Source organism: Rhinatrema bivittatum, chromosome 5, assembly GCF_901001135.1.
Source record: "Rhinatrema bivittatum chromosome 5, aRhiBiv1.1, whole genome shotgun sequence".
Taxonomy (NCBI): Eukaryota; Metazoa; Chordata; class Amphibia; order Gymnophiona; family Rhinatrematidae; genus Rhinatrema; species Rhinatrema bivittatum.
The window spans coordinates 383,603,822-383,617,844 of NC_042619.1; the positions used below are offsets into that span (position 1 = coordinate 383,603,822).

Genomic DNA, 14,023 nt, shown 5'->3' on the forward strand with positions numbered 1-14,023 from the left:
GGGATAAGCCTCAGTGGGGAAGCTGTTCAGGATAGAGAAACTGGTGATCCTTCATTCTGGTGCATGATCCCCTGCAGCTCTTGAATGAGCAATGAGAGGCAACAATTTGTAGGGGAATCCCTTATTCCTGGGTGCTTTTAGGCCCCCTCTCTAAGGGATTCCTGCAGCTTCTGATTATTGGAAATGGGATCTCCTCAGTATGAGACACATGGATCCAGCTTTAAGATAGCCAAGATGGTGAGGGATCCATATTCTCTTCCCAGTGAAGAGAAAAATATGTTGTTGGACCACCCAGGGGCTTGTCTTCAAGATCTCAAGCTGTGGATGGAAGCCTAACATTCAAGGTCCCTCATGATAGAAAGGTTCAGTTTTTGCTTAAACGAGCTTTCTTTTTTAATATAGTCGTTCTGCCTAGGTAGCTAAGTGAAATGACGTTGTGACAAGTCCTTCTGGGTTGTATCTAGCATCTGTCTTGAGGTAGCCATGATGACTTTTCCGTAAGAATGTTGAGTGTGGAGGTTGTGAACCTGCAGCTCCTAGATGGGTTCCCAGCTGGCGAGTCTCGCACAGTGTAAGTAAATGATTGAAGGATCTCCTTCTGTCGGGTCCCCCTTGTTGTCTGGCTTAGGATAGTTTAAGATGGGGTTTTACAGTGTTTACAGCTGTGCTTTTTTGGAACTCCTCCACAGAATGATAGCTATTGCAGTCTTCACCTTTTCTACAGTTTTGCCCTCTCTGAGATTATCCATCCTTTGGCGTGGTCCTGGAAGTTTTAGAATCAAAGTTCAGAGACAGTATAAGGGTACTTATCAGAAGCCTCTTCAGCCGCTCAAATTAGTCCTGGTGAGGGCTGTTTCAGTGGTTACACGCAATCTACTTAGGCAACTCTCTCATTTGCTCGGGGAAGTATTCCAGGATAATGGTTTCAGCTGCTGTGTATTTGTGTAAATGATGGGTTGAGTGGGGTATATTACATCATAGAACATACAACACAAACTGGTAAAAACAAATATTTGGTTTATATTGTAAAATGTAATAAAAATCAGCAAAGGTAAAAAGTATTACAGTGAATATCAATAAAGGCAAACAGCACCAAAGCAATATTGCATAAATCAGTACAAAGCAGATAGTGTATACAAGATTAAAGATTTATAAAGAGATGATAAAGATGATACCTCCCTCACAAATCTTCCATTTGCGAGACAACATATCTGGGAATTGCAGGCCTGGAGACCATAGACAGGGCAGCTATTATTGCTGTCCCTCTGACATGATATGATCTAAAGGACGTAGTTCATTACAATTAATTTTATACTATCCTTTTCTGGCTGTAGTCCAGACATTGCAAATTCAGTTGGTCTTATTTTCTGCTCAAAATTTCAGCAGATTTATGCCTGCCTTGTGGTTTCTGCCAACAGAAGACATCCTGGTACTGCATGAGTCACCAACAGTTCAGACACTGGCCCTTCTCAGCAATTAGCAGATATTTGTTTCCTATTTCAGCTGATCACTTACTAACAGACTTAAGAGAGAGAACATGTGAAACCAGCATGGTTTAAAAAGAATCTTATGTTAAACTCTTATGCAATTAATTTTGATCCACGTTTGTTTTATTGATTGGTGATTGCCTTGTCCCACTATTAACAGTTTTTCATGCAATCTAAAAATTAGTCCCTATCACATTGGACAGTCCACTTCCCCCAAGACTTGGGGTAAAGGAATTACACATAAAGACTGTCAAGAAAAATGTGGCTTTCTGTGATGCCTTAAGTTATATTAGCAAAGCCAATCTAAATTAGTTTATTTCTGCTTTCAATAAAAATTATCACGTGACAGTTCTTTATGCCGTATTACGTACTGTAGCTATAGTCTGTGTCACATTTTCATGACAAATAAGCTATGTACATACCCCGTGGCAGATGGGTGAAAGTATATTGTTGCCCAAGCCATGATAAAGCTAGCTTGTCCTGACTAGACGGAATGCTAAAAAATGCATTGCTGATATCTTACGGCATACCAGGTACCATTGTTTTCCTGTACTGCATGTACCAAATCAGCCATAGAGGGAAGTGCAGCATGTAATGGTGGGGGTGACAGCATTCAATTTACGGTAATCTACAGTTAAACGCCATGATCCATCCTGTTTTAGCACTGGCCACACAGGGCTATTAAAAGGGGTCTTTGCAGGTGTCACCTTTCCCGCCTCCCTTAATTCATCAATAGTACTCTCGTACTGGTCAGCATGCACAATCTCAGTGGGTTTTTTTCGGAGCGATAGAAGATCTGGAAGGCAGCACACACTAACAGAAGAAACAAACTTATGTTTTGAGCGGTTATACATCTACCAATGGTTTACTTCCCAAACAAACTGATAAAATCAGTACCTAATATGCAATCTTTCTGGGGAGCAATGATGACAGGAAGAAGTCAGTCTGTGACCATCCTCTGTAGTAAGATGTGCTAGGACATGCACACCTGTTGTAAAAGAACCTCTGTATCCCTCCAGCTGTACTGGCTGGCCCCTACCTGTGTGGGTTTCCCCTAATAATTGTGGCCTCTTTCCCTGTATCAACCAGAACATTAATCTGTTGTCTATTTCCCCATTTCCATGAAACAGTTATATTCATATGGGGCCGTGGATCACCTGCGGGGGAGCAATGTTTTAATGTGGCAACAGAGGCTTGGCCAATTTCCTACCGGAGGCTAACAGAATCTGGAAGTCGGGGGACCTCGGATGCCCACAGACTCTTGCTTGTCCAGTAACATAAGAACATGCCATACTGGGTCAGACCAAGGGTCCATCAAGCCCAGAATCCTGTTTCCAACAGTGACCAATCCAAGCCATAAGAACCTTGCTATCTTGAATTCAGATACCATTTTTGTCTCCACCATCTCCACTGGGAGGTCATTCCATGCATCCACCACCCTCTTTGTAAAGAAATATTTCCTAATATTACTCGAGTCTACCCCCTTTGACCTGCATCCCAAGACCCCTTGTTCTAGAGTCTCTTTTCCATTGAAAGAGGCTAGCCTCCTGTGCATGTAAACCTTTGAGATATTGAAATGTCTCGATCATATCTCCCCTATCTCTCCTTTCCTCTAGGGTGTACATCTTTAGATCTTTAAGTCTATCCTCATATGCTTTAGAATGAAGATCACTGATCATTTTAGTAGTCACCCTCTGGACTGATTCCAAATGGTTTATATCCTTTTGAAGGTACGGTCTCCAGAACTGTACACATTATTCCAAAAGAGATCTACCAAGGACCTATACAGGGGCAAATCTCACTTTTTCTGATGACTGTGCTTTTCCCTATTCTGCTAAGCATCTTTCTGGATTTTGCTATCCCTTTATTCACCTGTTTGGCCATCTTAAGTTCATCAGATACAATCACTCCCAAACCCCCGCTGCTCTTTCATGTTTAGAAGAATTTTACCTCCAGTACTGTACCTTTTTCCTTACGTTTTTGCATCCTAAATGCATTGCTCTGCATTTTTTTAGCATTAAATCTTACCTGCCAGAGTCTAGACTATTGAGCTTTACTAGATTCCTCCTCAGGTTTTTTATACCTTCCTGGCTGTCAACCCTGTTGCACAATTCGGTATCATCAGCAAAAAAACAAATCTTTCCCTGACAATCCTTCCGTTAGGTTGCTCATGAAAATGCTGAAGAAAACCAGACCCAGGACTGATCCCTTAGGCACACCACTAGTAATGTCCCCCTCCTCAGAGTAAACTCTATTTACCACTACTCTCTGTGGCCTCCCACTCAGCCAGTTTCTATCCCAGCCACTCACTCTGGAAGTTTCTTAATACAAAATCCAGAAAAAAACAATTTTAACAAAACATGACTTTGACTTTATTACTTTAAATCCCACATCACCCATGGTGGGCTAGCTAGAAATTACAGCAAGAAAGTGTGAAAGGGAACCAGGGTGGGCAAAATAACTACAAATACTAAAGAGACAACTCTGGTCATAGCATAAAGTACACTTATTGTTTTAAAGAAACGACCAGTGAGGAGAGACATAGTCTGTGTAATAAACAAACAGGTTTTTAAATGACCATTTCTAGATACTTCATGGGTTCTTCTTTGCCTTTTCTTTAACGAGGTCCCCTTTAAAAAAAAAAAAAAAAAAAAAAGGGCAGGACGCTTTAAATCCTTACCAATAAGTTCTAACAAACCACCACATACACCTTCCAGAATCTGACATTGGAAAGTAGTTCTTTTTTTCTTTGGATGCACAACAAACGCTAAAAATGACCTTAGAACATGATAGGAAAAAACATTGCTTCCTTTAGAAGTCATACTTTTTAACTTTCACTGGTGTTATGGCCTCCAGTGTGGTTTGCCCTTTTCTGTTTAATCAACTGCATTTTATACTGATCAGGCTTTTATTTCCCTCTTCCCAGCTCAGCAGTTTCTGTTTTTATTTTTCACACTGTTGGGTCTTATGACAGACATCACATGCTGAGTTTTCTGCTGTTTAAAGTATGAGCAGAGTTCATGAAAAAAATGTTTCAAAAGTATAGAAACTGTTTAAGAATGGAACATACAACAGAAAAATACAGAGAATGCTTTTATATTATAGTAAAAAAAAAAATCATGACTTTTTACCTTATGGGTGAAAATTATTTTTTCCTGTCGTCTCAACGATAAGTTTTTAAAATACTGTAACAAGCTAGCTTTATTTCAATATAAAACTAAGAATGAGCCTCAGGGCAATGAATTTTCTCCATAAATGTTTTTGCCTTGTCCTCAGTCAACAATCCTTCCAACTCACTTTCATCATAAACGCTATGCCATACTGGGTCAGACCAAGGGTCCCTCAAGCCTTCTCCAACAATGGCCAATCACAAGCGTCTCCCTTCCCTACACGGGCTTTCAGCCTCCCTAAACTAAGCACTCCCAAAAAAATAATCGCAGCCCTATATATATGCGTTTCTTGTTATTTATACATTGCCTTTGTAGGTTCAATATATTAGGGAAGCGGTGCAATAGGAATGGCTAAGACCAAAACAGCAAAAGGAGGAGAAGCTCTATAGGGGCCACCTTTGCTGGCAAATACTGCATCAGGTGTTCAATGAGTAACCCATTCATATGGATGAGGGAATGGCAGATTTTACCTCAAAGGTGCTGGAAGGGCAGCTCATGCGAATGATACTGTGCGGAATAAGGAGAAGATGGGGCCTGCTACACAAATCCCCCGTCTCTATAGGAAACAGACTCTTTTCTCCCTCCCCAATGACTGTCTCCTGTGCCATCATCTAAAGCCAGTGCATATAGGTCTTCCAATTTAGCAATCAATTATTTAATCATGTTATTGTTGCGATCCAGATCTGCCACCTCCGGAACTAAAGATAAGGCCAAACCTTCCCATGCTGGTCCAGCAGTTTGTACAAAAGGCTTCATATCAAAACATGTATACTGAACATCCTCTTACTCATCAAGGGGCATGTCTTTCTGCACTCTTAATTGTAGACCCAATTTCCTCAGGACCTTTGTCCCTTCAGAAATAGTTTTCCATGACTCTGGCCTCTTAGGACCAGGCCAGTCTCTCGGGTCCTGGTATTTGTTAAAGCTGTACCAATAACATTAAGTAAGAACATAACATGCCATAGTGGGTCAGAGCAAGGGTCCATCAAGCCCAGTATCCTGTCTCCAACAGTGGCCAATCCAGGCCATATGAACCTGGCAAGTACCCAAAAACTAACTATCCCATGTCACTGTTGCTAGTAATAGCAGTGGCTATTTTTTAAGTCAACTTAATAGCAGGTAATGGACTTCTCCAAGAACTTATCCAATCCTTTTTTAAACACAGCTTCACTAACTGTACTAACCACATCCCCTGGCAACAAATTCCAGAGTTTAATTGTGCGTGGAGAGAAAAAAAAGTTCTCCGATTAGTTTTAAATGTGCCGTCGGGCTGTCTGGCCTGCCTCGATCAAAATGGTGCCGATACCCTTTGACCTCTAATGTCACAGGGGCTACTGGTGCCATTGGTCAACCCCTGTCACATGGCCATCAGTGCCATCTTGTGCTCCTACCATGTAACAGGGGCTGACCAATGGCACCGGTAGCCCCTGTGACATAGTAAGGGCAAAGGCTATCGGCACCATTTTGATTACTGGCAGCCGATGGTCCGAGTGCAGGAGGTCGCTTCCGGACCCCCGCTGGATTTTGGCAAGTCTTGTGGGGGTCAGGAGGGTCCCCCAAGACTTGCCAAAAGTCCCTGGTGGTCCAACGGGCTGCCTGGAAGTGGTGCGCAGGTTGTACACTTGCCAGGGAAGAAAAGTGCTCGCCATAAACTCCTATCACAAAATAGAAAAATAAATGATTGGTTTGGGTGGGGTAACAGTAAATGGTGAGTACGTTTAATTCCTGGTGAGTAAGACCTGGAGGAATTTTAGAATACCTGATTATATGTCATGTGATGGATATATTGTAGTGCTAGCTCAGTAACCTAGAAAGTTTTTAGATAAAAACATTTAAATACAAGCCATTAATTTTACATCTATTTTTTCCCAGGGATATTTGTAAAATTCTTGTAAGAATCTCACAAAATGGGAATTGGAACAAGTAAGAAAATAAACTTTGCTAATCTGCTTATTGGGAACAAAAGTTAGGCAGAAGGCATATAGTTAGATGCTGGCATCAAACTTGATAGCACTTTTCAAATTTTGTAAATCTTTATTTATTTGTTGTTTTATATACCGTCATTTGGTGCAGCCATCACAACGGTTTACAAGATTCAAACAAAATACAGATAATTAAACATTTGCTGAATTAAATATATTAATTAAAATTTGCTGAATTAATTAAAATATGCTAAACATAAAGGGGTTCATTTTAAAACACAGCGCGCACGTACTTTTGTTTGCGCACCAGGCGCGAACAAAAGTACGCTGGATTTTATAAGATACGCTCATAGCCGCGCGTATCTTATAACATCCAGGGTCGGCGCCTGCAAGGGGGTGCACATTTGTGCAACTTGCGCGCACCAAGCCCTGCGCACGCTGCCGGTTCCCTCCGAGGCCGTTCCGAAATCGGAGCGGCCTCGGAGGGAACTTTCCTTCCGCCACCCCCCTACCTCTGTCGTGAAAGTTACGCCTGCTCGAGGCAGGCGTAATTTTGCGCGTGCCGGGCCGGCTGCCGCGCACCATGTTCCGGAGGCCACGGCCACGCCCCCAGGCCAAAACCACGCCCGTGGCGCCGCCACCGGATGATGCGCCGGCCGCGTCACGCCCCCGACATGCCCCGACACGCCCCCAGGAAATCCCCGGGACTTGCGCGCGTCCCGGGGCTTTGTGCGCGCCGGAAGCCTATGCAAAATAGGCTCGGCATGCGCAGGGGCGTTTTAAAAGTGTTACGCGCATACCTTATGCACGTAACCCTTTTAAAATCCGGCCCAAAAGATTCATACTCCTCCTTACTAAATCAAAGAGAGAGAATGCTAAAAGAATCTTTTCACTGTTCACAAATCAGATATATAAGCAATTTAACACACCTTGTATTGCCTTTCTGTTTCCCAGTATTTTATGAATGTTCATATTTGTAATGTGACTGTTATCTGCCTAGATCCGGGTGGTAGCGGTCTATAAATATTTTAAATAAATAATATGCAATTAGGATAACATACGTATATTGAAGGTTTTCACTAATAGTTTAAAAATAAATTTGTGTCAGTATTATAGAATTTATTTTTTTTTTAGTGCATGTCGAAAGATGTTATTAATTTTGATGTGGGTATCTGTCCTTTGGTCTCTGCCTCAAATGCAGAAAAATGAGCAAGTATTGAAGTTCATAGGTTTATTAATCTTATTTGTTTAAATGAAACTACAATTTCAAATAGGAAAAAAGCTAAGAAAATTGAGAAAATGAAATACCAGCAAGCTAATACTATAAAATGATTAAGGCAATATCAGTAGATACATATTAATAAAATATTATAACACATATCCCTTGACACACGCATTTCATATAGATTAGACAAAATATATTAACATAAATGGAAGATGCTGCGGATGCACAAATATACTTCAGACATATAATTTTATAACAAATTCTGATGAAAATAAAAAAAAATTCTGTTACATCAGTACAAAAAACTAGTAAAGAATTTAGCTTGGACAGCTTTTAGAAGGGTGGTTTTTTTTTTTCCCTCCCCCTTTCAAGGAATGCACATATTTTAGATTTAGGCAATGAGGGGCTGCGGCTTTTGTGTAGTTCTATAGAAATGTTTAGTAGTAGATGGTTGAATTATGTAAATACACAGAGTTTAGCCAGTTACAGAACATCAATTTCTGTGCAACTACCCCAGAATTCTAAAGATAGCTACAAACAATTAAGTCATCTACATTTCTTCTCTAATGTTTGATTACATTTCCTATCCATTGGTCATGACCTAGTCATATCTTCAGCCTCTTCTTTGCCAGGTAGATGAAGACTACCAGTCAGCTCCCATCTTCAGACCCCTCCACCCTCCCACCTTGGTTGTAATAGTCATTTGTTTTCAGATTAAATATATTGCAAGCCTTCACGGCAAGGAAAGCTGGCAGGTAACCCTGCCACTGTCCTTGAATGGTAATTAGCTATATTTATGGTTACCAATCTACTTTTGTTGAGAAATGTTACTGAGCTCCTCTACCTTTCATATATATATCTTTTTTTAATATATGATTCTGTTGATTCCGATGTCACCAGCCAAGGTATTGATACTTGGCCTTGAGCCCACCACCATGCTTACTATGGTACTCCCACCCTTTGCCCACTCCAGATTAAGGAACTTAAATGAATTACTTTATTGTCCCTTACATTGAGAAACAATTATATCTGTACCTGTGTCTGACAGGTGTGTGCCTTTGCCCCGTAACAACCACAGTCTGGGACCAGCCACGCCTGTATGGTCAATCCACTGATGGACTTCATAGAATGAATTATTTGTCTGTTTTCTTTCACATTACAAAATCACACATTGAGGATGGAATGAACTAATGGACCATCATACTAAGCACTACCGGTCTCAGACCTTCTTTGATTTTTAAATAATCCAGTGGATTGTAATTTTTGTAGTTATTTTTATGCAAATAAAATTAAAGATCCACTTATCTTTGCAACACTTTTTCTTGTATTTATAATCCCAACCGTCCAGTTTTTTGACTCGCACCATGTTTCTAAGTAAATATCTGCTTCAGGGGATTAGTTTATTAAGATACTATGCATCCATTGCATGCTCGTGTCTTTTTCGCTCAGAAGAATTATCAGACTTCCATGAGCACCTCTTCTTCTTTTTCCTACAAAATATCTGGGATTAAATCTGACCAATCCAGCATATACAATTCCCTGAGCCTCTAATCATAAATCCTCCCCATAAGATCTCGTTACTTCACTTCTTTTCCTATGAAATGAGTGACACATGCATTTTTTTTTCTTGTATTATAATACCTGTTGAAAAAGCAGAGAAGACAACCTGTTAACACAAATCATAGGCATATCATTACCATGGGAACGGGTTAAAAGTCACTGTCATGGTACATGATTTATAAATAACTGTCTTTTGCCTCAAATATATCACTAACCGGAGCAGTTTCTATGATATCATGTTCACTATTTTTGTGTAATATACTCACAGCAAGTATTAAAGGTTCTTGACATTTACAGTTGCAGAAACGCTTTATAGATATTTTCTTCACTTATATTTTAGATTGAAGGAAATACATTTAGGATTGAGAAAATCTGCATGCCATCTTTCTCAAAATAAATAAATTATGAATTAAACAGAATGTCCCAAATGTTCTTAAGATCCACCCCTAGTAGTAATATTTATTATGTGTAGGACAGTTATTTCCTAAAAGGGCCAGCAACTGGCCCTATTTTGATCTCTTTAGCAAGTTTACTAACTACCCCCCCCTTGTGTTGTGATACAAAAGTTGTATTCCTCACCCTGGCATCCCTAAGTGATCTTCCTTTGTGTCCTGCAGACCAGTCCAGACCAACAGGGATTTCCTTCTATCAGCAGAGGGAGGCAGGGGACCAATCTCTTTGCCTTCATGGCACCTCTCCATATAATGGGGTCCAGTCTGAGCAGGCATCAGTAGTCCTCTGCCTCCAGCAGAAAGTAGGTGGAAGGTCTGACAAAAGAAAAAGAAGCAATGCAGTCCCCAAAGGGAAGGAGAGTGTTCTAGTCATAGCCCCAGGTCCCAGCCCCTCTCATTATCACCCGCACAAAGGCCCCCGGGAGTATCAGGCCTTCACAGGCCATCCCAGATATGGGAACCAGGGCATGAAGGCCAGAGGTCGCTGGGGTCGGAAGGTTCCAGGAGCCCAGAGTTTTCAGTGCATTTCATAAAGAATGTGCACAAGGCCTATTTGGAATTAAAGGGGCAGCAGCCCCAGGCCCTGAGGGCAAGAGACCAAGTCCCTCCAGGAAGAGAACACGATGGGAACCAGAGAGAAGAATGTATTCCCGGTGCCATGAACCCAGCCCTTTAAGGGAAGAAATCTTTTCTGCTAGGGAATTGGATGAGGAGGATCTGAAAGAGGGTGAACTGCATTCGCAGACTCAGCGGTTAGGTTGTTCAGACAGCAAGAAATGAATGCTTTCATTTCTAAAGTCTAAGGAGTTGCAGTTGGAGGAGGGGCAGCTAAAAGAGGACAGACTCAAGGGTATCCCAATCCTTAAGAAGCCAGCAAAAGCATTTGTGCTGCACTTGTCCATTCAAAGAATTTCAGAACCATGGAAGGCCTATATCCCCTACAAGAAAGGGATACATTGTTTAAGACATCTCAGGTAGATGCTGGTAACAGCATTGTCAAGAAGAACCACGATTCCTGTGGAAGGAGGTGCAGCCCTCTGGGATCCAGAGGATTGCAAACTAGACACATCCACAAAGTGATCCTTTTGATCTGGCTAGTTTAGCCCTGCAGGCGGCAATTTGCAGGGGCTATGTGGCAAAGGCAATGGTCTGCTGGTTGCAGCAAGGATCTCTTTTAAGCAGGTGGCCTTGGCAGTTATCTCAGGGTGATTGCTATGGCTGCCCTTTAAAAAGAACCTGTTATTTGGTATATAGCCAGAATGTTAAAAAAATTTGGAGAATCAGAGCTGCCAAGACTGCCAGAAGACAGGAAGCCCATGGCCAGAGGCCCTGCCATTAGACCTCGTCTGAGGGACATCAGACAGTATAGAATGGGACAGCTGAGCTGCAGAGGGCTAGGTCTTCTGGGATGTCACAGTCCTTTTGAGGCAGCAGGCAGAGAACGGCACCTTCAGGAAAAAAGGGCCTTCTGACAATTGCAGAAGCCATGCCTTGATCCCATTAGTGGTGGGAGCTTCCTGCAGAAGTTTTATGAGGAATTGGCCCAAATCACAGGTGACAAATGAGTGCTGGAGGTGGTTTATCATCCAACCAATGCATCGATCTGTGCAGTATGGGTGAACAAGCGTACTGTGTACAATTCTGGTCGCCGCATCTCAAAAAAGATATAATTGCGATGGAGAAGGTACAGGGAAGGGCTACCAAAATGATAAGGGGAATGGAACAGCTTCCCTATGAGGAAAAACTAAAGAGGTTAGGACATTTCAGCTTGGAGAAGAGATGGCTGAGGGGGGATATGATAGAGATGTTTAAAATCATGAGAGGTCTAGAACAGGTAGATGTGAATCGGTTATTTACTTTTTCGGATAAAAGAAAGACTAGGGGGCACTCCATGAAGTTAGCATGGGGCACATTTAAATCGGAGAAAGTTCTTTTTTACCCAACGCACAATTAAACTCTGGAATTTGTTGCCAGAGGATGTGGTTAGTGCAGTTAATATAGCTGTGTTTAAAAAAGGATTGGATAAGTTCTTGGAAGAGAAGTCCATTACCTGCTATTAAGTTCACTTAGAGAATAGCCACTGCCATTAGCAATGGTAACATGGAATAGACTTAGTTTTTGGGTACTTGCCAGGTTCTTATGGCCTGGATTGGCCACGGAAACAGGATGCTGGGCTTGATGGACCCTTGGTCTGACCCAGTATGGCATTTTCTTATGTTCTTATGGAGTAGCTTGCTTGATGCGGCGGTTACAACCCTTAACCATAAGCCTTATGCTCACCTTTGATGCAACTCCAACATTACTCTCTGCATCAATGACAGGAGATGGCAGGAAATTTGAATCCGTTACCAACAAGAGCCCTGAAGTTGGTGGTTGGTGAAACAGATAAGTATGGGAAAATAAGAGTCGAAGCTTGCTGGGCAGACTAGATGGGCTGATTGGTCTTTTTCTGCCGTCATTTCAATGTTTCTATGTGTTGGAACTCAAACATGCGAAAAAAGAAAAAAAAGAGGTCTGGAAGACTGTACCCAGGTTGCTACAGTTAGGTGCCATTGTTCCAGTACTGAAGCAGGAGTGATGAAGAGGAAGATACTTGATATATTTTTTTGTGCCAAAGAAGGAAGGCATGTTTCGACTAGCACTGGATCTAAAAGGGGGTAAACACAAATTTTCGGATGGAATCACTGAGAACAGTAATTGCGGCAGTGCGCAAAGGAGAATACCTATCCTCCTTGGATTTCACGGAAGCATACCTGCACATCCCCGTCAGGGAAAGCCATCAACAGTTTCTGAGATTCATGATCAAAAGTATCATTTTCCATTCAAGGCACTACTGTTTGGGCTTGCAACAGCCCCCAGAACTTCCACAAAGGTGATGGTCCTAGAAATGGCATTCCTCTGCAAGGAGGGAATCCATGTCCACCCAGTGCTATTTCATGGAGTGCCCCCTAGTCCTTCTATTATCCGAAAGTGTAAATAACAGATTCACATCTACTCATTCAAGACCTCTCATGATCTTAAAGACCTCTATCATATCCCCCCCTCATCCGTCTCTTCTCCAAGCTGAACAGCCCTAACCTCTTCAGCCTTTCTTCATAGGGGAACTGTTCCATCCCCTTTATCATTTTGGTTGCCCTTCACTGTACCTTCTCCGTCACAACTATATCTTTTTTTAGATGCGGCGACCGGAATTGTACACAGTATTCAAGGTGCGGTCTCACCATGGAGTGAAACAGAGACCAGCAACCAAGTAAGGATGACTTAAATCAGCAAGCAGGGAGGAACTGGATTATACTTCTGTGTTAAGTTTTCGACCCACTATTACCCCTTACTGAATAAGGGGTAAAGCTAGCACGTCGAAAACGCGCGTCCAAATACCGGTTAACAGTGCGCGCTACACTGAAGCGCACTGTACTGTATCGGCCTGTTGTATAAATCAGAATTTCTCCAGATAAGTAGTGTGCAACTTCCTATACTTGCAAACTTTTATGTGTTTAAAAATATATGCATGGAGGTTTTTCCTTCATAATTTACACCTATTTAACACCCCCCCCCCCCATAAATTAGGTTTAAACTGTGTAAGTCAGGAGATTTTCTAATATGCACACAACAATGAAATTACCAGTTTTAATACCAATTCGCCCACTCCATCTTCAGCTTATCTTCAACCTCAACTCCCCCCATTCCCCACCCTGTCAGTATTTTAAGACATTCATGATCAGAAATAGAGCAGGTATAAATATATCAGAGTAAGCTGCCAAATCTACATGTGTAAGTTGCTTATAAAATAGCAACTTTCACTCCTACATGTTGGCCCCACCCTGGAATGCACCCCTGCTTTTTTTTTTTTTTTTTTTTTACCTGCACAAATTTACTTGTGAACGCATACTTACATACACATTTTGAAGTTTATAAAATAGCATATATGCTGGTATATAAGAACATAAGACCATGCCATACTGGGTCAGACCAAGGGTCCATCAAGCCCAGCATCCTGTTTCCAACAGTGGCACATATATGCTGATGTTTTACGTGCGCAAACTTCTGCAAACTCACACAAATGTTTATAAAAGAAGTTTGTACTGCTGCTGTGCATTAGTATTTAATTTGCAAAAATAAAGTACCATGAAAAACATGTTGATGATAGTGAAATTAGAGCTGGAATGTCTGGAATAAATCTGTCGGTACATGAGCATATAATTATCAT

At 41.6% G+C, this 14,023-nt stretch overlaps 1 protein-coding gene across 3 annotated transcripts in view; it reads left to right on the top strand.

Moving 5' to 3' along the window:
- The window catches only part of MOSPD2 (motile sperm domain containing 2), a 140,428-nt gene that overhangs the window by 18,628 nt on the left and 107,777 nt on the right, over positions 1–14,023 (top strand). Inside the window, exon 2 of one of the 3 annotated variants that reach the window (XM_029604878.1) lies at positions 6,530–6,580. The exons of the other annotated variants lie outside the window; for them this stretch is intronic. Coding sequence (XP_029460738.1) covers positions 6,565–6,580 — 16 coding nt within the window. The 5' untranslated portion in view covers positions 6,530–6,564. The remainder of the gene's footprint in view (positions 1–6,529; positions 6,581–14,023) is intronic. 3 annotated transcript variants of the gene reach the window in all.